Raw genomic sequence first — 21,778 nt, forward strand, 5'->3', positions numbered from 1 at the left:
ATAATCCTAGCTACTCAGTAGGCTGAGATCTGAGGATTGTGGTTCAAAACTCAAGTGGTAGAGTGCTAGCCTTGAGCAAAAACAACTCAGAGAAAGTCCTCAGGCCCTGAGTTCAAGCTACAGTGTTGTAAGGTAAATCATCCCAGAAGCCACATTGTAAAATAACAGGCTACAGGCCAGCAGTTGTTGTAAAGCCCTGCAGCACGCAAATACACATAACACAGGTAGGAAACGTGCTAAAGAGGAAAGAAATAACAAAAACAATACCAACAAGCTCCAATGGAGAGCTGGTGGATAGGCTGGCGGCTAGGCTGGTCTGGGCCTAAACAGGTTGGCACAGGGGGCAGATCCTCAGGAAATTCCCAGTCCCAGGCAGTGGACTGACAGATTCAGTAGTCAATCAGCCAAGTGGCCTACCCCTGCCTCCAGGGGTCCAGGCACATCCATCACCTGGGAGGCAGGTGATGGGGAGGGGATGCCAGACTTATATTATAGGCCACCATGTGGCCAATTTGGCGCCAGCCATACCTGACCTCCTTACTTCACAGGACTTTTTTTTTTTTTGGTTAATTTTTTTTTTAATTGTGAAAATATTGTACAAAGGGGTTACAATTACATGGGCAAGATAATGAGTACATTTCTTATCAAGCATTGTAGCCTCCTCCTTTGTTTCCCCTTCCCATCCTCCCCCTGCCCCCCCCCAATCCTCCCCGCCAACCCCCACTTCCCCCACCAAAGTTGTAAAGTTTTCGACATAAGGACTTGTACATCTCATTGTTGCAGTTTTCGACATAACGACTTGTGCATCTCCTTGTTGCATTGGGTCCACCTGTATCCCTATTTAAACGATTTGTTTTTCCCCTTCCCTTCTACAAATTATACCAACATCAAATACAGTGAAAGCAGGGGTTATACTGTGGGGGAGGGACATACAAAGCAACAAAGAAATAATCTTATAAATGTGTTAGAAAAAATCGCATGAAATAAAAAAAATTTTTGAATACATATCTTAGGGTTCATTTCCCTAACATCACCTTATCTGACCTTTTCTGCTTGACTCAGACATATACTAGATATTGCAAATAAGGGAAACCATGGGACCTATGTTTCTTTGGGCCTGGCTTACTTCACTTAATATAATTTTTTCCAAGCCTTTCCACTTCCTAACAAATGGGGCAATGTCATTCTTTCTGATGGAGGCATAACTTCACAGGACTTGTAAAAAAAAAAAAGACACTTCTACCAATCAGGAAATTCTGTTTTTGGCCTGTGCATGAACTAGAGACAAATTATGTATGTATGTCTACGGTGTCCATGTTGGACATTAATGAATGAACAGTCATTCTTTCTTGGTTATAGAAAAAAATTAAAAATTATCTACTCATGAATTTAACATCCCCCTTTCATCCCCCTTTCAAGTATTTTTTTTATAGAGGTATCTTGTTACAGTGTGACAATGTTTGTCCTTGACCACAGAGCCAGGATTACTCTAAAGTGCTTTTGTTTGTGGCATTGTACCATTCCTCCTGTGTTCTGTGTCCTTAGGTTCATTCCAGAAAAGATTTCTTTTTTTTTTTTGGTCTGGTCGTGGGGCCTGAACTCTGGGCCTGGGCGCTGTCCCTCAGCTCTTCAGCTCAAGGCTAGCACTCTACCACTTGAGCCACAATGCCACTTCTGCCTTTTTTCTTTTTGCTTATGTGGTGCTGAGGAATCGAACCCAGGGCCTCACGCATACAAGGCAAGCGCTCTACCACTGAGCCACCTTCCCAGCCCCAGAAAAGATTTCAAGCAAGACTGTTTATTTAGAACAGAAAGATTCATATTTGTAGAAGAAAGTGGCTGTCTCAAGAGAAGTTCAACAGTGCAATCTGTGTGTGTGTGTGTGTGTGTGTGTGTGTGTGTGTGTGTGTGTGTGTGTGTGTTGGTACTAAAACAGGATAACTTAAGGAAAACTGAGGCCTGGTGAAGTTGTTATGCCCAGAAAAGGATCCCCAAAGACCAAGGAGCCTATTCCGATGCAAGCACATGAGAGTCATTTATTGCAAGCTGGAGCTTGGACTTACAACTGTCACCAAGGCAGCAGGTCAGAGTTGAGAGCCCTGACTTCCAGTTTAGCAGGGTTGTTTTTTTTTTTTTGTCGGTCGTGGGGCTTGAACTCTGGGCCTGGGCACTCTCCCTCAGCTCTTCAGCTCAAGGTGAGCGCTCTACCACTTGAGCTACAGCGCCAGTTCCGGTTTTCTGGTGGTTTGTTGGAGATAGGAGTCTCACAGTCTCTTCTGCCCCAGCTGGCTTTGAACCGCCATCCTCAGATCTCAGCCTCCTGAGTAGCTAGGATTACAGGCGTGAGCCACCAGCGCCCGGCTAGTAGGGTTTTTATTATGGTTATAGCAAGGGTAGGGGGTTTCCAACTTAGCTGTTATATGATTGGGTGACATTTAGTGAGTGACTCTTGTCACTAGCGTGTGTGGGCTGAGCAGTTAAGCAACAAACTATGTTAACTATGCTATCTTAAGAAACATATGGAGGGGCTGGGAAGGTGGCTCAGTGGTAGAGCGCTTGCCTTGCATGCATGAGGCCCTGGGTTCGATTCCTCAGCACCACATAAGCAAAAAGAAAAAAGCCGGAAGTGGTGCTATGGCTCAAATGGTAGAGCGCTAGCCTTGAGCTGAAGAGCTGAGGGATAGACAGTTCAGGCCCCACGACCAGACCCAAAAAAACAAAAAAAAAAGAAACATCTGGAGCTTTAGGTACCTTCCTGTCATCCACTGATGGCTTTTGCTAGGGAAGTTATGGGCCGAATGTTATTGGAACATTTCACAGTTAACTAAGGAAGACAATCATGGGTCCCTGGTAAGGAGTTGGATATTTTCTGTGGGTTGATACTGAGCCCTTAGTACCATCAACTGAACTATATTGACTTGCTCTTTTTTGAAAGGGACCAATCTGTTGATTATGCAAGGTCCAATTGTAACAATTAACAGTAGCAAAGGCCCTACTAGGGGAATTACCCATTGAGCCAGAGGGTTATATAGCCATCTGAAGTCCAGGTTATTAGCTGGGCGTTTATGGAGTCCCTCATGCAGTTTTTCTAAAGCCTTTACATTTTTTTTTTTTTGGTGGGGGGGGCGGTCCGGTCGTGGGGCCTGAGCTCTGGCCCTGGGCGCTGTCCCTCAGCTCTTCAGCTCAAGGCTAGCACTCTACCACTTGAGCCACAGCACCACTTGCGGCTTTTTTTTTTTTTTCTGCTTATGTGGTGCTGAAGAATCAAACCCAGGGCCTCATGCATGCAAGACAAGCTCTCTACCACTGAGCCACCTTCCCAGCCCAGGCCTTTACATTTTCTTCTACCAGTCCTGACTCTGTATATCACAGCTAACTTATTTTTATACCAGCTGTACTCATAAGCTCCAATTTTAAGACACACACATACCATTTGCTACATACTTAAACTTTCTGGGGTTTGTCTTCTTCCCTTTTTCACTCTGATACAAACATTTTTAAGGCAATCCTTTTCAAATCCTTTGTTAGATTCGAACTCGAGACCCCCGAGCGATCCCTAGAGACCACGACCAATGCAAACAGCTTTTGTTTGCAAGCTCGAGCCTGGACTCAAAATCGTCACAGACACAGTTGATCAGAGTTGTGAACCTCAACCACATGCTCAGCAGGGTTCTTATAGGGTTTCCTGCAAATAGGAGGGGGTTTAAGGTTCACAGGCTTTTACGTAATTAGTCAACATTTCACGGGCAAATTTCAGGGTAGGCTCATTGGTTAGGGGCATAATCATTTCCAGCAAGGATAGGGGCTTTCCAGCTTAGTAGTTACAGGATTGGTTAACTCATATATAGCAAGCAGATAATTGGTTGGGATACATAAGACTGATCACAGTAATGCTGGCAGCAATATATTTTTAAACGATTTGGTTTGGTCGTGGCCAGGAGTTTACAGGTTAAGGCAGTTCCTGTTGTTGGGTTAGGTCACCCTGACCCTGTAGATCCTTCTACCAGGAATCTGACCATCCCGTCCAGTTTTCAGTAACTAGGGTTGTGTTTCTCAACCCTTGTCTAACTGGCTACTAGGGGTATAATTGCAGTTTCGATTGTGGGCTTTTGCGGGCTTTCCGAGAACCTTCCAAGAACTGGTTTTTCCAATAACTGTCCCTTAAGCTCAACCTGAGGTCAGTTTCACAGGAAATGATGGCTTGCTTTTAGAATGGAGTTAGCTTAGTCCTTCACTTTCCAAAGGCAACTCAGAAATAATGGTATTTAGAAACATAGAAGTGTAATGCTCAAGTTTGGAAATCCCTACCCAAAAGACCACCAGAGACCGTCACCAATGCAAAAGCAAAGGAGTCTTTATTGCAAGCTCAAGTTTGGTCCCCCCGCGAACATGGCAGCAGCCAACAATGATGCTGAGAGGCCTCGAGCCCTGGGTTACAGCACTTTTTATACACATTTTTAGGGAAGGCAGGGGCTTTGCATATATCATAGCATCTTGTAACAAATCATTGCACACCGTGGGAAAATCATAGAACAATTCTATAGTATGATTGGTGCACTACAAAGTGGGAAAGGACCAGAAACAGGTTGTTGCTTAGATCAAGGGGCTGATGTACTTTAAACTGGTTCGTTTGTACCACACGGTTGTCTCAAGAACATATATGCTAAACTACAGGGTTTCTGGTTTAAATAATGGTCATCAGACCCTTGGAGGGGCTGTTCTGGCATTTCAGGTATTCCGACATCTTGCCTCAAGCAAACACCATCTGTGGTTCCGAGAATTGTTTGTGCAAGGCATTGGGGATGAAGTAGGTCAAGGGTTAAATTGCAGAACTGAAATGGGGTCTTAAGTAAAATGACGTTGCTTAGGTTCCTCAGAAGTGCCATCTTTGTTTCAAAGAGAAACAACAGGATGCATTCCTGACCCCAAGAATTAACACTTGTCTGACAGGATTATGCCTTCCTGGGAGAAATGCTCCAAACCTAAGCAACCTCCTGCCTAAAATTCAGATAGCAGGGCTCCTACTTATCTCAAGGATAAGGATCTGTTTTAAGGCAGGGTGTATTCTTACCTGGAAACTCTGGAAGAATACACCAGGTGTGATTAGAGCAAAGACAAAGCACCTATCTTGGCATAACTATGAAACCAGACCCCTGTCTTTACCATATAAATACCCCAACAGCCCAAGGAGCTGTGCGTCTCTCTGTCTCCCTATGAGGGCATGCTAAAGTGCATCCCTGCCCTTCTGCCTGTCTGTCTGCTTGCTTGCTTGCATACTTCCTCAATAAAGCTGTGCCAAGTTTTCTTACCATGGTGACTTGTCCAGGAATTCTTACACTGTGATCAAGTCAAAGACCCGAAGTGAAGAGTTCCTACATTTTTTTTGGTCAGTCACGGGTCTTGAACTCGGCTTGGGCGCTGTCCCTGCGCTCTTCAGCTCAAGGCAAGCGCTCTACCACTTGAGCCACAGCACCACTTCCTGTTTTCTAGTGGTTGGTTGGAGATAAGAGTCTCACGGACTTTTCTGCTCGGGCTGGCTTTGAACCATGATCCTCAGATCTCAGCCTCCTGAGTAGCTAGGATTACAGGTGTGAGCCACCTGCGCCTGGCGAGTTCCTACATTTAAAGAGAAACTTGATTAACCCTCACCTGCATTTGGTGACAGTACTTGTAAGATTAAGATTAAGAACCATGCAGACATCCAGGTACAAAGAAAAAAGAAAGGTTTATTGCCGGGAAAGGGAGCCGGAAGACTCATTCTCACAAAGAAGCACTGTTTTCTGAGGTGACCTATATAACCTAGGGAGGGTTAGAAGGGGCTAGTGAAGTACCCCAAATTCTAATACCCCCCATAGATGATCACCAGAGTCCAAAGCCAAAAAGCAAGGGTCGTTTTATTGCGAGTTCGAACTCGGGCCTCAGCGCACTCGGGACTAGTGACGCTGAGCGCCCCGAATCCGCGGTTACAAGGCTTTTTATACAGTTTTAGTGGCGGGGCCAGGGCTTGACAGTCGTCCTAACATTCTGTGGCGAATCATCTCATTCGGCGTATAATGGTGTATAATTGGCGCACTCGAGAGCGGGAAAGGATTGGGGGTAGGGGATAGGGTGGCTTAGGGGTTGAGGTGCTCCAAACTGATTGGCGAAAAATTACAAATGTGGCTTGGTGGGAACTGCAGGGCTGGTCGCTTAGGTAACAGTGGCGGGAGCCCGGGAGGGGCTCCCTGGAATTCCAAGTATTTTCCGGCGCCCTGTGAAAACAGGCACCGTCTGTGCGGACAGCCTGCCCTTGTTTGCTGACCGGCTTTATCTGCAGTCTTAGGAGATGCTTAGGCTTAGTCTTTTGTGGTATACCGCGTACAACAACGAAGTTACTTATTCTACTGTTAGGCAAAAGCGAGGTACAGAAGCAGAAGTAGGCGGTTAGTATCTATAATGTACCATTAATTTAACATATTTTTGATAACTCGTAAAAGTCCTGAGTTTTTCCAGACCACCAGTCGCCAGGTGGCTATTATCTCCTGAGTCCAGATCTGGGTGGGCGTCTGGGAATGCTTGCTTAGTCAGTCCGGATTGTTCTCCTTCGGGGCCAGATGATCGTTGACCCTTGTACCCAGATACAGAGAGGGGGGTAGGCCCTGAATAGCTATAGGGAGGCTGTCGGTATTTTTCCACTTTTCACTAGAAGGGGCTAGGAGGCACAGATGGTGTGGAAGTGTGGATCAGGGGCTTCATCATGGCAGACTAGGATGTATGGCTGCTGTCCAAATAGTAGATAAGGGTCCTGCAGCTGCCCAGACCTGAAGGTCACTCTAAGGGGCTCCTGTTGCCTTTTTTTTTTTTCTGTCGTGGGGCTTGAACTCTGGGCCTGAACTTTGTCCCTCAGCTCGTCAGCTCAAGACTAGTGCTCTACCACTTGAACTAGAGCGCCACTTCCAGTTTTCTGGTGGTTTATTGGAGATAAGAGTTTCACGGACTTTCCTGCCCAGGCTGGCTTTGAACCACAATCCTCAGATCTCAGCCTCCTGAGTAGCTAGGATTACAGATGTGAGCCACCCGCGCCCGGCTGCTGTTGCCTTCCTTATACGGTGGTAGCTGCCCCAGAGAAGTGCCATCCCAAGGTAAAGGGGGTTGGAAGTTGATTATTTACTGCCTTTACTACTTGGGCCTACTGTTGCCTAGGAAGGGAGCATGCTAAACTGTGGAGGAGGGAAGGAGTCGAATAAGCTATTGAAGGGAGCTCATTTCACTAACAGTACTAGAACTTGAATCAGGACCTTACATTCTTGCTTGGCTTTTACCCTCAAGGATGGCGCTCAACCACTTGAGCCACACATCCACTTCTGGCTTATTGCTAGTTGTAGATAATGAGTGTCTTTGGGGGCTGGGAAGGTGGTTCAGTGGTAGAGTGCTTTCTTTCCATACATGAGGCTCTGTGTTCGATTCCTCAGCACCACATAAGCAGAAAAGGCCGGAAGTGGCATTGTGGCTCAAGTGGTAGAGCACTAGCCTTAAGCTGAAGAGCTGAGGAACAGTGCCCAGGCCCAGAGTTCAGGCCCCACGACTGACAAAAAAAAAAAGAGTGTCTCGGATTTGACTGCCGAGGCTGGCTTTGAACCATGCATGATCCTCAGATCTCAGCCTCTTGAGCAGCTAGGATTACAAACCTGAGTCACCAGCACCTGGCATGGCTCATCTTTTCATTGATATTTAAGGGCCTGGAGCATTACCACCTCTAGGATCAGCTCACAAGGTTATTCATGGTTAAACAACAAACTTCTTGGTTACAGGGTATTTGATGCTAGGTTTGGGGCCTGGATCTCTTGCTTTGTTACGTTATAAGTCCATTGTTGTCAGATGCTGGTGGCTCAGGCCTGTAACCATAGCTGGTTACTGGAGGCTGAGATCTGTGGATCTCAGTTGGAAGCCAGCCTGAGCAGGAACATCTGAGACTCTTATCTCCAGCTAACCACCAAAATGCTAGAAGTGAAGATGTGGTTCAAGTGGTAGAGTGCCAGCCTTGAGTAGAAAAACAAGCAAGAGTATGAGGCCCTGAGTTCAAGATCCAGTTGTGGCACACAAAAAAATAAAAAGTAAATAAATAAATCAGTAAATCTTATCCTATAGGATAAGTTAGTCTGTCTGTGTTTGAATTTCTTCATGGGAAGAAGTTATCTACTGTTTTGGATTGTTTTTTGTTTGTTTTTGTGCAGGTCCTAGGACTTTAATGCAAAGGCACTGTTCTGAGGGTTTTTTTTTCTCTCTCTCTCTCAAAGCTACCACCCTTCCACTTGAGCCACAGCTCAGCTCAAGTCACACCGACTTTCCTGTGGTGTTCACTTGAGGCAGTAATTCTATCCTCCTTGTTTCTTTGTGAATGCTTCATTTTACAGCTCACAAATTCACACCTGCCACTCATGGGTATGTCATTATGCTTTTCTCCAGGAATAAAAGCTGTGGCTGCATCTTGCTCTTACTTGCATGAGATTTCTTTGAAAAGATGCTGCGGCCTCACTGATGAAGGTGTCCTTGCACTTGCGCTCAACTGCCGGCTGCTGAAGATCATTGACTTAGGTGGATGCTTGAGTATTACTGACATGGCCTTACATGCTCTAGGACAAAACTGTCCCTTTTTGCAATGCGTTGACTTTTCTGCCAGCCAGGTAAATGAAATAACTTCATTTTGTATCCACACAATTATCCCCAGGACTAATCACAACAGCATTCTCTCTATTGTTAAAATGACTAGCTCATGCCTGTAGACCTAGCTACTCGGGAGGCTGAGATCAGAGGATCACTGTTTGAAGCCAGACTAGGCAAGAAAGTCAGTAGGATTCTTATTTCCAGTTTAACCAGCAAAAAGCCAAAAATGGAGCTTGGAAGGTGGCTCAGTGGTAGAGCGCTTGCCTTGTATGCATGAGGCCCTGGGTTCGATTCCTTAGCACCACATAAGAAGAAAAAGTCGGAAGTGGCGCTGTGGCTCAAGTGATAGAGTGTTAGCCTTGAACAAAAGAAGCTCAGGGACAGTGCCCAGGCCCTGAGTTCAAGCCCCAGGTCTGGCAAAAGTGTGGCTCAAATGGTGGAACACCTGCCTTGAGTAAAAAAGCTCAGGGAGACCACCCAGGCCCTAACTCATTCAAGCCCCAGGACTACTCAGGAGGCTGACATCTGAGGATCACAATTCAAAGCCAGCTTGAGCAAAGAAAGTCTGTGAGACTCTTATCTCCAGTTAACCACCAGAAAACTAAAAATGGCGCTGCAGCTTAAGTAGTAGAGCACTTGCCTTGACCTGAAGAGCTCAGGGACAGTTCCCAGACCCAGAGTTCAAGACCCACAACTGACAAAAAATAAAGTTTTTTTTTTTACTATTTCATGTTTTGGGTGGTTAAATAATTATAATAGAATTTGGCATCGTGCCCTTCATTGCTTTAAGCGACAGAGGTGGAAGGGATGTAAGGAGATTGGAGATAATTATAGCTAAGTGATTAATCCATTCTAGAAAGTTCTGTTTTTATTTTCTCCATTTATGGGCTGTTTCTTTTTCCTTGACTTAGGTCTCTGACAGTGGTGTGCTTGCGTTGGTTAGTGGACCATGTGCTAAGAAGTTAGAGGTAATTTGAAAATATCTGTAAAGTTGATGTAACTAACTTTTATGTGGGCTGGGAAGGTGGTTCAATGGTAGAGTGCTTTCCTTGCATGCATGAGGCCCTGGGTTCGATTCGTCAGTACCACATAAGCAGAAAAAGTTGGAAGTGGCACTGTGGCTCAAGTGGTAGTGTGCTAGCCTTGAGCTGAGGGACAGTGCCCAGGCCCTAAGTTCAGGCCCCATGACCGACAAAAACAAAAACAAAAAAACCCTAACTTTTTGGGGCTGGGAAGGTGGCTCAGTGGTAGAGTGCTTTCCTTGCACGCATGAGGCCCTGGGTTCGATTCCTCAGTACCACATAAGCAGAAAAAGTTGGAAGTGGCGCTGTGGCTCAAGTGGTAGAGTGCTAGCCTTGAGCTGAGGGACAGTGCCCAGGCCCTGAGTTCAGGCCCCATGACCGACAAAAACAAAACAAAAAAACTAATTTTTTCGGGGCTGGGAAGGTGGCTCAGTGGTAGAGTGCTTGCCTTGCATGCATGGGGCCCTGGGTTCGATTCCTCAGCACACATAAGCAAAAAGAAAAAAGCCGGAAGTGGCACTGTAGCTCAAGTGGTAGAGCGCTAGCCTTGAGCTGAAGAGCTGAGGGACAGCGCCCAGGCCCAGAGTTCAGGCCCCACGACGGACCAAAAAAAACCCCCCAAAAACAAAAAACCTAACTTTTGTGTGTCTGTGCCAGTGCTGGGGCTTGAACTCAGGGTCTCTTGTGTTCCCTTAGCTTTTTCCACTCAGTGCTTCTTCCACTGGTGCTCTGACACTTGAGCAGTACTTCTACTTCTGTCTTTTTGCTGGTTAATTGGAGTATCAGATTTTCCTGCCAGATTGGCAGGAAAGTCCTAGCAGACTAGCTCTCAGCCTCCTGAGCAGCTAGAATTACAGGCATGAAACTCTGGTGCCTATCAGACTCTTATTTTTATTAGTAGACACTTTCTACAACCATTTTGAAAAAGATTTAAATTAGAGCCAGTCATGGTGGTGTATACCTGTAATCCCAACTGCTCAGGAGGTAGAGTCAGAAGGATCTTGAGTGACAAAGTTAGGCTCAAACACAAAATAAAAATAGAAGCCTAAATGTGTGGCTTCAAGAGTAGAGCACTTGCCTAGCATGCTCCAAATTTTGGGTTCAATCCCCAGAACCATTAAAAGATCTTAAATTAGTATTCAGTCTTTGGACACAAGGATCGACATATATCAGAAGAGAGTTGAGAATACAGTCTGTTATTTTTTATTTTTATTTTTGTTTTGTTTTTGTGTGGGGCTTGAACTCAGGGTCTGGATGTTGTTACTGAGCTTTTGTGCTCAAGTCTAGTGCTCTACCACTTGAGCCACATCTCTGCTTCCAGCTTTTTGGTGATTAATTGGAGGAAAGAGTGTCATGGACTTTACTTCCCAGGTTGGCTTTGAACCACAATTCTCAGATCTTAGCCTCCTGAATAGCTAGGATAATAGGTGTGAGCCACTGGTGTCATTTCTGTTTTTGTTGTATTGTTTTTGTTTGTTTTCTGTTTTCACTTCTTTCATTTAGTGCAAAGTTTATGGCTTCAGTGTTAATGACACTGCCTTTTCTTGCTGAATGGTATTCTGCAATACAGATCTGCACAGTTTTATTTATACTTTCATCATATGGTAGATATTTCACTTGTTTCCAGTTTAGACTTAGATACAAGTCTTTGTTTAGACGTATATTTCATGTTCATGTCCCTATCATGCTCTATCACTAGACTGATACCTTCCAGGCCTGTTTTTATGTTTCTTTCCTTTTTTAATTTTTTTTTCTTTTTATGCTGGTACGCAGGTTTGAACTCAAAGCCTGGGTGCTATCCCTTAGCTTTTTTGCTCAAAGCTGGTATTCTACCATTTGAATCAAGCCTTTATATCAGGCTTTCTTTCTGGTTAAATGGAGATAAGAGCCTGTTATCTATTCAGACTGGCTTTAAACCTGAATCCTCAGATCTCAGCCTCTTGAGTAACTAAGATTATAAGTGGGAGCCACCTGCACCTGGCTTCAAAGCTAGTTTATCGTCCAAAGTTCTTTAGGATTATACTGGTCCTTTCTATTTAGTTGGTTTGTGTTTGTTTGTTGTGAGTAGACTGTTTTTGTATCTGAATGGTTTCCCAACTTTATTTTTCTTTCCTTCTTTTTTTTTGGGTTCGGTCGTGGGGCCTGAACTACTCTGGGCCTGGGCGCTGTCCCTCAGCTCTTCACCTCAAGGCTTGAGCTCTGCCACTTGAGCCACAGCACCACTTCCGGATTTTTTCTTTTTACTTATGTGGTGCTGAGGAATCAAACCCAGGGCCTCAGGCATGCAAGGCAAGTGCTCTACCACTGAGCCACTTTCCCAGCCACTTCCCCATCCCAACTTTTTCATACTGTTACTGTAGATGTGCTTTCTCCTCCTCCTTTTTCAGTAGAAGAGTTTTTTCTTAATTTATTTTTTGTTATTATAAAGGTGATGTACAGAGAGATTACAGTTTCATGTCAGGTACTGAGTATATTTCTTTTTGGACAATGTCATCCTTCCTTGCTTTCATCTTTTACTTTCGTGTGTGTGTGTGTGTGTGTGTGTGTGTGTGTGTCGGTACTTGTGCTCTTGCTTAGCTTTTTCACTCAAGGCTGGAGCTCTACCATTTGAGCCATATTTGCATTTCTGGCTTTTGTTGGTTAATTAGAATAAGAGTCTCAGTCTCACCTCTACCCAGGTTGACTTTGAACCATGATCCTCAGCTCTCAGCCTTCTGAGTAGTTAGGATTACAGGTATGAGCCACCAGCACTGGGTTCATTCAGTAGTTTTAAGATTAATCAGACATAATCTTTTGCTACATATTGATTTCTTCTTCTTCTTCATAACAGGAGATTCACATGGGGCACTGTGTCAATCTGACGGATGATGCTGTGGAAGCTGTTCTTACCTACTGCCCCCAGATATGCATATTGTGCTTCCATGGATGCCCCCTGATAACAGGTCAGTCCCAGAGACTTTGGAGTCCTCCACTTTCATCTTCATGTATATTAACTGGGAGACCTTGAGGAAATAACTTCATCTATTCTGTTTCCTTCTCTGTACTTATGACACTGGGAACCTCCCTCACTAAATGTCAGCTGTTTGAGGCTGATGGCCGCAGCCCTGGTCATGGCCTGCTTATCAAACATGATGTGTAAGCCAGGAACTGGTGGCTCATGCCTATGATCCTAGCTACTTAGGAGGCTGAGATCTTATTGTCTCAGTTTGAAGACAGCTTTGGCAGGAAAGTCCATGAGACTCTAATCTCCAATTAAGCACCAAAACGAATAGAAGTCCAGCTGTGCCCCAAGTGGTAGAATGCTAGCCTTGCAGGGAAAAAAAGCTCAAGGACAGCAACCCAGGCCCTGAGTTCAAACCCTAGGACCAGCACACACACACACACACACACACACACACACACACACACACACACACACACACACACACACACACACACACACACACACACACACACACAATTTAGCTAGGCACTGGTGACTCATGACCTGTAATTATAGCTACTTAGGGGGCTGAGATCTGAGGATTGCAGTTCAAAGCCAGCCCTGGCAGGAAAGTCTCTGAGACTCTTTTCTCCAATTAAATCACAGGAAAAGTCAAAAATAGCACTGTGGCTCAAGTGGTAGAGCGCTAGCGGTGAACAAAAAGTATAGGGATAGCACCCAAGCCCCAGAGTTCAAGCTTCAGGACCAGCAAAAATTCATTCATTCATTCACCCAAAATATATGCTTTATGTAGACAATAAACTTATCTGTTATAAAGTTACATCAGCAAGCTGTAGACATTGAGATTCAGAATAATTCTGACTCAGGAATAATGAGCCTTTCACTGATGGAGCATAAAAGAGCCATAACCTCCAGGAACCTATGGCTCAAACCTGTAATCCTAGCTACTCAGGAGGTTGAGATCTGAAGATCTGGGTTCCAGTTCAGCCTGGGCAGGAAAATAGGAGAGACTCTAATCTCTAGTTGGTTAACTGGAACAAAAAGCTGGAGGTTGAAGTATGGCTCAGGTGGTTGAGTGTCAACCTGAAACAGAAAAGCTAAGCAAGGCTGCAAGACCCAGCTGAGGGCTAGTGGCTCATATCTATAATCCTAACTGCTCAGGGGGGCTGAGTTATAAGGATTAACGTTTGAAGCCAGCAGAGGTAGGAAAGTCCTTTAATTCTTAGGTCCAATTCTAAAAGTCTGTACATCTACCCCAGTGGATACATATGAACTTCACATGCACACTGAACAACATAGGGTGCTTCTCAGGTAACTATTATCTTCATTGTCTCTACTTGTTAAATATTTATTACTGTTACTATAAAAGTGATGTGCAGAGGGGTTACAGTTAACATAAGTCAGGTAAAGAGTACACTTCTGGGCTGGGAATGTGGCTTAGTGGTAGAGTGTTTGCCTAGCATGCATGAAGCCCTGGGTTCAATTCCTCAGAACCACATAAACAGAAAGAGCTGGAAGTGGTGCTGTGGCTCAAGTGGTAGAGCGCTAGCATTGAGCACAGAGAGGCTCAGAGACTGAGCCCAGGCCCTGAGTTCAAGCCCTAGGACCAGAAAAAAAAATTTTTTTCAAAACAGTACATCTCTTTTTGGACAATGTCACCCCTTCCCTCCTCCTCCCAGTTTTTCCTCCCAGCCTCAGCCACACGTTGTATGTTCATTTTCCACATAGTGTCTAGTGAGTACCACTTCTTTGTCCCTCCATTTCTGTGCCTCCCCTCACCCTCCCAACGATAGATAAAACAAGACAAAAAGAACAGAAAATGAAAACAGCAATGAAGAGAATGCTTGTTTCCATTTCCTGGACCTATTTCTTTTTTAAGCAGGGTCTCAAATATTTAGCCTAGGTTGGCCTCAAACTCACAATCCTCCTGCCTGAGTCTATTAAATTTTGAGATTACAGTCATGAACCATTACACTCAGCTCAATGTTTTCTTTAATTACAAATCTGCTTTCTTTTTTCCTTTTTTTTTTTGTGCCAGTCCTGGGGCTTGAATTCATGGCCTGGGCGCTGTCCCTGAATTTCTTTTGCTCAAGGCCAGAACTGCGCCTCTTCTGGCTTTTCTGTGTATGTGGTACTGAGGAATCAAACCCAGGGCTTCATGCATGCTAGGCAAGCACTCCACCACAAAGCCACATTCTCAGCCCTACAAATCTGCTTTCTAAAAGGCTTAATTTTTCATAAACAGATGGCACTAACTTCCTTCTTTGTGTGTGTGTGTGTGTGTGTGTGTGTGTGTGTGTGTGTGTGTGTGTGTGTGCTAGTATTGGGACTTGAACTCAGGGCCTTATGCACTTATTTAGCTTCTTCTCTCAAGGCTGGTGCTCTACCAGTTGAGCCACACTATCATTTCTGGTCTTTTGCTGGTCATTTGGAGATGAGTTTCTCAAGACTTCCAACCAGGATCTTCAGATCTGAACCTCCTGAGCTAGGACTACAGGCATGAGCCACTAGAACCTGGCTCAAAAAGAGATTTGTTGCTCAGGATTTGTGTGTGTGTGTGTGTTTTAATTGGTGGTCATGGGGCTTGAATTCAGAGCCTAGGCTTTTATACTTAAGTAGTGCTCTACCACTTTGAACCTCAGCTCTACTTCCCATTTTCTGGCAGTTAATTGGAGATAACAGTCTTACACACTTTCCTGCCTGGACTGGCTTTGAACTGTAATCCTTAGATGATCTCAAGGCATAAGTTACCAGGGCTTAGCTTTTTTTCTTTTAAGAATAATAATAATACACACACACACACACACAGGGGTTTGTACTCTTTTTTTTTGGGTGTGGGGTTGTACTCTTGAACTCAGGGCCTGGGGCTCTCCCTTGTCTTTTTGCTTCACGGCTGGTACTCTCCTACTTGACCTGTAGTTCCAACTTTTCTTAATATTCTCTCTAATAGTTCATGAATTATTACCACTAAAACTCTCTCATGTCTGTCCTTAAAACTGTTTTAGAGGTCTGGGTAGGTGGCTCAGTGTTAGAGCACTTGCCTTGCATGCATGAGGCCCTGGGTTCGATTCCTCAGCACCACATAAGCAAAAAAAAAAAAGAAGCCAGAGGTGGCACTGTGGCTCCAGTGGTAGAGTGCTAGCAATGAGCTGAAGAGCTGAGGGACAGAGCCCAGGCCCAGAGTTCAGGCCCCACAACCAGACACCCCCACACACAAAAAAAAACTGTTTTAGATTTATTTTTTTTTGTCAGTCATGGGGTGTCCAAGGCAAGTGCTCTACCACTTGAGCCACAGCACCACTTCCAGTTTTCTGATGGTTAATTGGAGATAAGATTCTCATGGGGATTCCTGCCTGGGCTGACTTTGAATGGTGATCCCCATATCTCAGCCTCCTAGGTAGGTAGCTAGGATTACAGGTGTGAGCCACCTGTGCCCGGCCTGTTATAGATTTTAATACTAATCTAACACTCTAGACAAGGCAAATGTATGCTCTCTACCCTGGCTAGGTTCAAAAAGGCACATAGTAGACAAGAGAAGGCTCAACTCCAGCATAGGTTTATTGGGGGGAAAAACCTGTAGAAGGGGAACCCTCCTTCCCCAGCTAGAGCTACAGCCTCCTAGCTTACTCATGGTGTATTTGTAGTGGAGATACCAACATTGTCTGGTGAGGGTTGGTATGAAGAAAACTAATGGTAGGACATAACTCTCGTGGAGAGGGGTCACAGTTGAGGGCAGGGAAGAAGCTGGACTGGGATTTTGTGCTCAAGGCCCAATTGAGCACAACTCAAGACACAGGAGTTCAGCCAGTTAGAGAGAGGATAATGAGGGAGTGTTAGTAAATCAAGGCTCTGGTCTGGGACCTCAAGATAAGAGCGAAGGGCTCTTGGGACCTAACAACCCTCATGGTTCAAGGAGGAAATCTGCAGTAGGGAAGGCAATGTCTGCTAGATTCAAAAAGAGGAAAAAGGCCAGACAGAATAGCAGCATGGGTTTATTAGAAAACAAAACAAACAAACAAAAACAACAACAATAGGACTGGTGGCTCATGCCTGTAATCCTAGCTACGCAAGAGGCTGAGAGCTGAGGATCCTGGTTCAAAGCAGCCCAGTCAAGAAAGTCCATGAATTTCTTACCTCCAATTAACCACCTAAACGTAGAACCAGTAGCTCTATGTTTGCCTTGAGCAAAAAGCCATAGGGACAGTGCCCAGGCCCTGAATTCAAGTCCTAGGACTAGCACACGTGCACACGCATGCATGCACACGCATGTGCCACACACACACACAACTGCATGGGGGAACCTTCAGCCAAAGCAAGAGATTCACTCTGAAATATTCACAGTGGGTCTGAAAGAGCACTAGAACTGTCTAATAGGAGTGGTTTGGAAATAACCAGAATGAGAGAAATGGTGGAAACAAGGTCACAGCTGGAGCTAGGGAGGAAGCAAGGGCTGCGTATCTGCTCAAGGTCCACACTGGGAGTACATTTGAGTCTGTGCCTGCTTCATGAGTTTATCTGGTCTGGGAAAGAGGTGGGAGTATTATTGAATCAAGGCACTGTTCTGGGGCCTCAAGATAAGGACATTTGGCTATTTGGACCTAACAATGTTATTAGAAGCTTCTCTTGTTTGTGCTAAAGCTTGCTAGCTATGAATCTGACCCATCACTGCCAGTGCTGGATGGGAGAGGGATGGGTAGGAGGGTAGCTTTCTGATTAGCTAGGATTACAGATGTGAGCCACCATACCCAGCTAATAAATAAATAGGAAAGGAAAGGGAGGAAGGGAGAAAGGAAGGTGGCAGAGAGAAAGAGAGAGAGAGAGAGAAACTATTGATATTATTCACTACCTTAACCCCCTAGTCTAGGGCTGGGAAGGTGGCTCAGTGGTAGAGTGCTTGCCTCACATGCATGAAGCCCTGGGTTAGATTCCTCAGCACCACATGAGCAGAAAAAACCTGGAAGTGGCTCTGTGGCTCAAGTGGCACTCAAGGCACTAGCCTTGAGCTGAAGAGCTGAGGGACAGGACAGGGCCCAGGCCCAGAGTTCAGACCCCACGACCAACGATTATGATGACAACGACGATGATGACGACGACGACGACAACAACAAACACCCTAGTCTAACTGCTGTAGATTTTCATGTGATAGAGCTGCTTAAGGATACTGGTTATGACATCTGTGTTATGTGGCAATATGCTGCCATCTAGTGTCAGATTTCTTAAATTACATAAAACTAGGTGACATGCTTACTAAAGGACTACTGACAAAATAATCTGAAAAACCACCACCAGATAAAATGAAATTCAGAACTATATCTCTGATTTTCTTTTTAAAAATTGTAATGGCTAGCCAGGTGCTGGTGGCTCGTACCTGTAATCCTAACTACTCAGAAGGCTGAAATCTGAGGATCACAATTCAAAGTCAGCTGGAGCAGAAAAGTCCATGAGACTCTTACCTCCAATTAACCACCAGAAATCTAGAAGTGGGGCTGTGGCTCAAGTGGTAGAGCTCTCACCTTGAAATGAAGAGCTCAGGGACAGCGCCCCGGCCCAAAATTCAAGCCCCATGACTGACCAAAAAAAAAAAAAATTGCATTGGCTGTTAGCAGTGGAAGAAGGAAGGAAGGAAGGGGGAGGGGGAGGTAGGAAGGGAGGCAGACAAGGTGGAGAATTGGATGGTGTATGCAGTGAATTTTTAGCTACGTTGGGGAATAATGACATTGTAGCAATACCTTTTTATTTTACTTTTTTCTGGTCCTAGGTGCTGTCCCTGAGCTTTTGGCTCAAGGCTAGTGCTATACCATTTGGGACACAGTGCCAATTCTGGCTTTTTCTGCATGGTTTATTGGAGATAAAAATCTCTCGGACTTCCCTGCCTGGGTTGGCATGTGAGCCACTTGTGCTCAGAATGGCTGTCTTTTTTGCTTTGTGCTGATGATTCATGTCTACAATAAACATTTTAAAAAGAAAAAAAATAACCAACTCTTGGGGGGTTGGAGGTGTGGCCTCAGTTGGTAGACTATCAGCAAAAGCGTCACGTATGGAGATCAAATCCTGATTTCTGACCTAAAAGAAAACAGTCAAGAGAATGATTGTGATTCTGTTTGCCTAGATCTTCTTTAATTCAATAATGCTTATAGTTTGCAGATCCTACTCCTGTGTGTATGTGTCAGTCCTGGGGCTTAAACTTTGGCATAGATGTTGAGCTTGAGCTTTCGTGCTCAAAGCGAATGCTCTACTTTAGCCACAGCTCTCCTTTCTGCCTTTTGCTGGTTAAGAGTGTCACAACTTTCTCACCTGGGCTGACTTTGAAGTGTGATCCTCAGATCTCAGACTCCTGAGTAACTAGTGGTGTGAGCCATCAGTGCCCAGCTTGTTAGAGGCATTAAAATTTTAACTTTTGTCAAACTCGTTCTTAAGTATTACCTTTTCTTTGAGACAGTCTCATTATGTTTACCAGATCTGCCATAAACTTGTGACTTCCAGAGACCATCCTTGGTTTGATCCCCAGCAGCACCCCTCGAAAACAAAATTTTTAAAAGGCTACTGGCATGGCTTAAGTGACAGAGCACCTACCTAGCAATGGACAATAGACCTGTCAAAAATCTGAGTTAAGCCAGGTACTGGTGACTCATACCTGTAATCCTAACTACTCAGGAGGCTGAGATCTGAGGATTTCGGTTTAAAGCCATCTTGGGCAAGAAAGTACGTGAGACTCATCTCCAATAAACCACTAGAAAATGGCAAGTGGTGCTGTGGCTCAAGTAGTAGAGCGCTAGCTTTGACCTGAAGAGCTGAGGGACAACACTCAGGCCCAGTGTTCAAGCCCCAAAACCAGAAAAAAAAGAAAATTTTATTTAAGCCAGGTGCTGGTGGCTCATGTCTGTTAATCCTAGTTAGTTAGGAGGCTGAGATATAGGTATTACAGTTCAAAGTCAGCTCAGGCAGGAAATTTTGTGAGACTCTTTATCTCCAGTTAAAAACAAAACAAACAAAAAAGCCAGGAGGTTCACTGTTCAAATGTAGTGCAAAAACGTTTGGAGACTGTGAATGTGGCTCAGTGGTAGAGTATGTGCCTAGCATGCATGAAGCCTTGGGTTCGATTCCTCAGTACCACATAAACAAAAAAAGCTGAAGTGGCACTGTGGCTCAACTGGTAGAGTGCTAGCCTTGAGCAAAAGAAGCTCAGGGACAGTGCCCAGACTCTGAGTTCAAGCCCTAGGACTGGCAAAAAAAAAAGCTGGAACTGGTGCTGTGGCTCAAATGGTAGAATGCTAGCCTTGAGCCAAAAACGCTCAGGGACAGCGCCCAAGCCCAGAGTGCACAAGCTCCAGGCTGGCAAAAAAAAAAAAAGTTCAGGAACAAGCTGGATGCTGGTGGCTCAGGCCTGTAATCCTGGCTACTCAAGAGGCTGAGATCTGAGGATTGCAGTTCAAAGCCTGGGTAGGAAAGTCTGTAAGACTCATTTTCAAATAACTGCCAGAAAACTGGCAGTGGAGCTGTGGCTCAAAATGGTAAAGCACTAACCTTGAGTAAAAGTGCCCACACCCTGAGTTTAATCCCCATGACTAAAAAAAAAAAACTAAGGACTTACCATTAATTCATGAGTTATTCAGTGGTATACTATGCTCACTCTATATATGGTGATATTTAATACTTTAAATAACCCTGAGATAAAAATAATCAACTTATATCTGATTATTGTTTTCCTTTGATTATTGTGAATTAATATACTGTCATTGTTTTCTTTTATAGATCACTCACGAGAAGTCTTGGACCAGTTAGTAGGCCCAAACAAACTAAAGCAAGTATCGTGGACTGTGTACTGAGGTTATGGAAATTTGTCAATGAAAGCTGGACTCTGCCTTCCAGATAGGGTCAATAGATATCTGCTGCCCACTTAATTTAGCATTACTTCGTGACTATTGTGTTATTTAAGCTATGCTCTCAGAGAGTAGACTAAATCCCCATGAATGCAGTTTGTGCTGTAAAGCTAGCCAGATTCCTAAACATGTTACTACGACTTTGAGTCTGTATTTGTTTGATAAGTATTTGTTTATAAAATGCTAATCCTGATATGAACTCAGGCAGAGAAAGAGACTGTTTTGTGAAGTAAGTTTCAAATGATGTTTTCCCTTGAAATACCCTCCTCTGTAGGTATTAGAGCTGTTCTGAGATATTAACTAGTACAAATAAACCTTAGAACTCTTTGAAGTAAAAGTCTTTCTAAAAGCATAATTATTCTGCCATGATTATTTCTGGCTCTTACTTCACAAAGTATTGAAATGTCCATTTGTGCCAGTGGCAGGTGCCTCACACCTGTAATCTTTGCTATTCAGAAAGCTGAGATCTGAGGACTACAGCTAAAAGCCAGCCCAGGCAAGAAAGTCCATGAGACTCTTTGCTCCAATTTTAACCACCAAAAAGCCAGAAGTGGAGCCGTGGCTCAAAGCAGTAGAGCAGTAGCCTTGAGTGAAAAAGCTCAGGGATAGTGCCCAGGTCCCGAGTTCAACTCACCTCATAATGCACAAAGAAAAATTGAGAAATTTTAAAAATAGGTCTTTTTGAAGAAGTACTTATATCTCAGAAACATATAGCTACATAAAGGAAGGCCACAGTGGCACATACCCACAGCCCCAGCACCTGTGAGGCTAAGGCAGGAGGACTACAGTTCAAGGTTAGCTTGGGCTATAGCCCAGACTGCATAGCAAGAACCTGCCTCAAGAGCAGAAGGGAAGGAGGGTATCAGAAGCTGAAGTTAAATCTTTAATAGTCCCCTCTGTATGGTATTTAATAGGCCCCTCTGTACGGTATTTTCACAATATAAAGCAATCTGTGAAACAAAAATCTTTAGGGCTGGGAAGATGGCTCAGTGGTAGAGTGCTTGCCCTGCATGCATGAGGCCCTGGGTTCGATTCCTCAGCACCAAATAAGCAGAAAAAAGCCAGAAGTGTTGCTATGGCTCAAGTGGTAGAGCGCTAGCCTTGAAGTGAAGAACTGAGGGACAGCACCCAGGCCCAGAGTTCAGGCCCCAGGACGGACAAAAAAAAAATCTTTAATAGGACACCAGTGGTTCATGCCTGTAAACCTTGCTAATCAGGAGGCTGAGATCTGAGGATCGTGGTTCAAAGCCTCTTCCTTCCTTCCTTCTCTTTCTCTCTCTCTCTCTCTT

The 21,778-nt window shown here is 44.6% G+C and overlaps 1 protein-coding gene across 1 annotated transcript in view; it reads left to right on the plus strand.

Annotated features, from left to right (window-relative positions):
- Amn1 (antagonist of mitotic exit network 1 homolog) overlaps positions 1 to 20,826 on the plus strand; it is a 46,263-nt gene extending 25,437 nt beyond the window's left edge. The window contains exons 4-7 of the mRNA XM_042677616.1: positions 8,446 to 8,663; positions 9,555 to 9,611; positions 12,496 to 12,607; positions 20,362 to 20,826. Of these exons, the coding sequence (XP_042533550.1) occupies positions 8,446 to 8,663; positions 9,555 to 9,611; positions 12,496 to 12,607; positions 20,362 to 20,435 (461 nt within the window). The 3' untranslated portion in view covers positions 20,436 to 20,826. The remainder of the gene's footprint in view (positions 1 to 8,445; positions 8,664 to 9,554; positions 9,612 to 12,495; positions 12,608 to 20,361) is intronic.
- Positions 20,827 to 21,778: the final 952 nt, after the last annotated feature.

This window comes from Dipodomys spectabilis, unplaced genomic scaffold, assembly GCF_019054845.1.
Source record: "Dipodomys spectabilis isolate Male_0828 unplaced genomic scaffold, ASM1905484v1 ptg000039l, whole genome shotgun sequence".
NCBI classification, from domain to species: Eukaryota; Metazoa; Chordata; class Mammalia; order Rodentia; family Heteromyidae; genus Dipodomys; species Dipodomys spectabilis.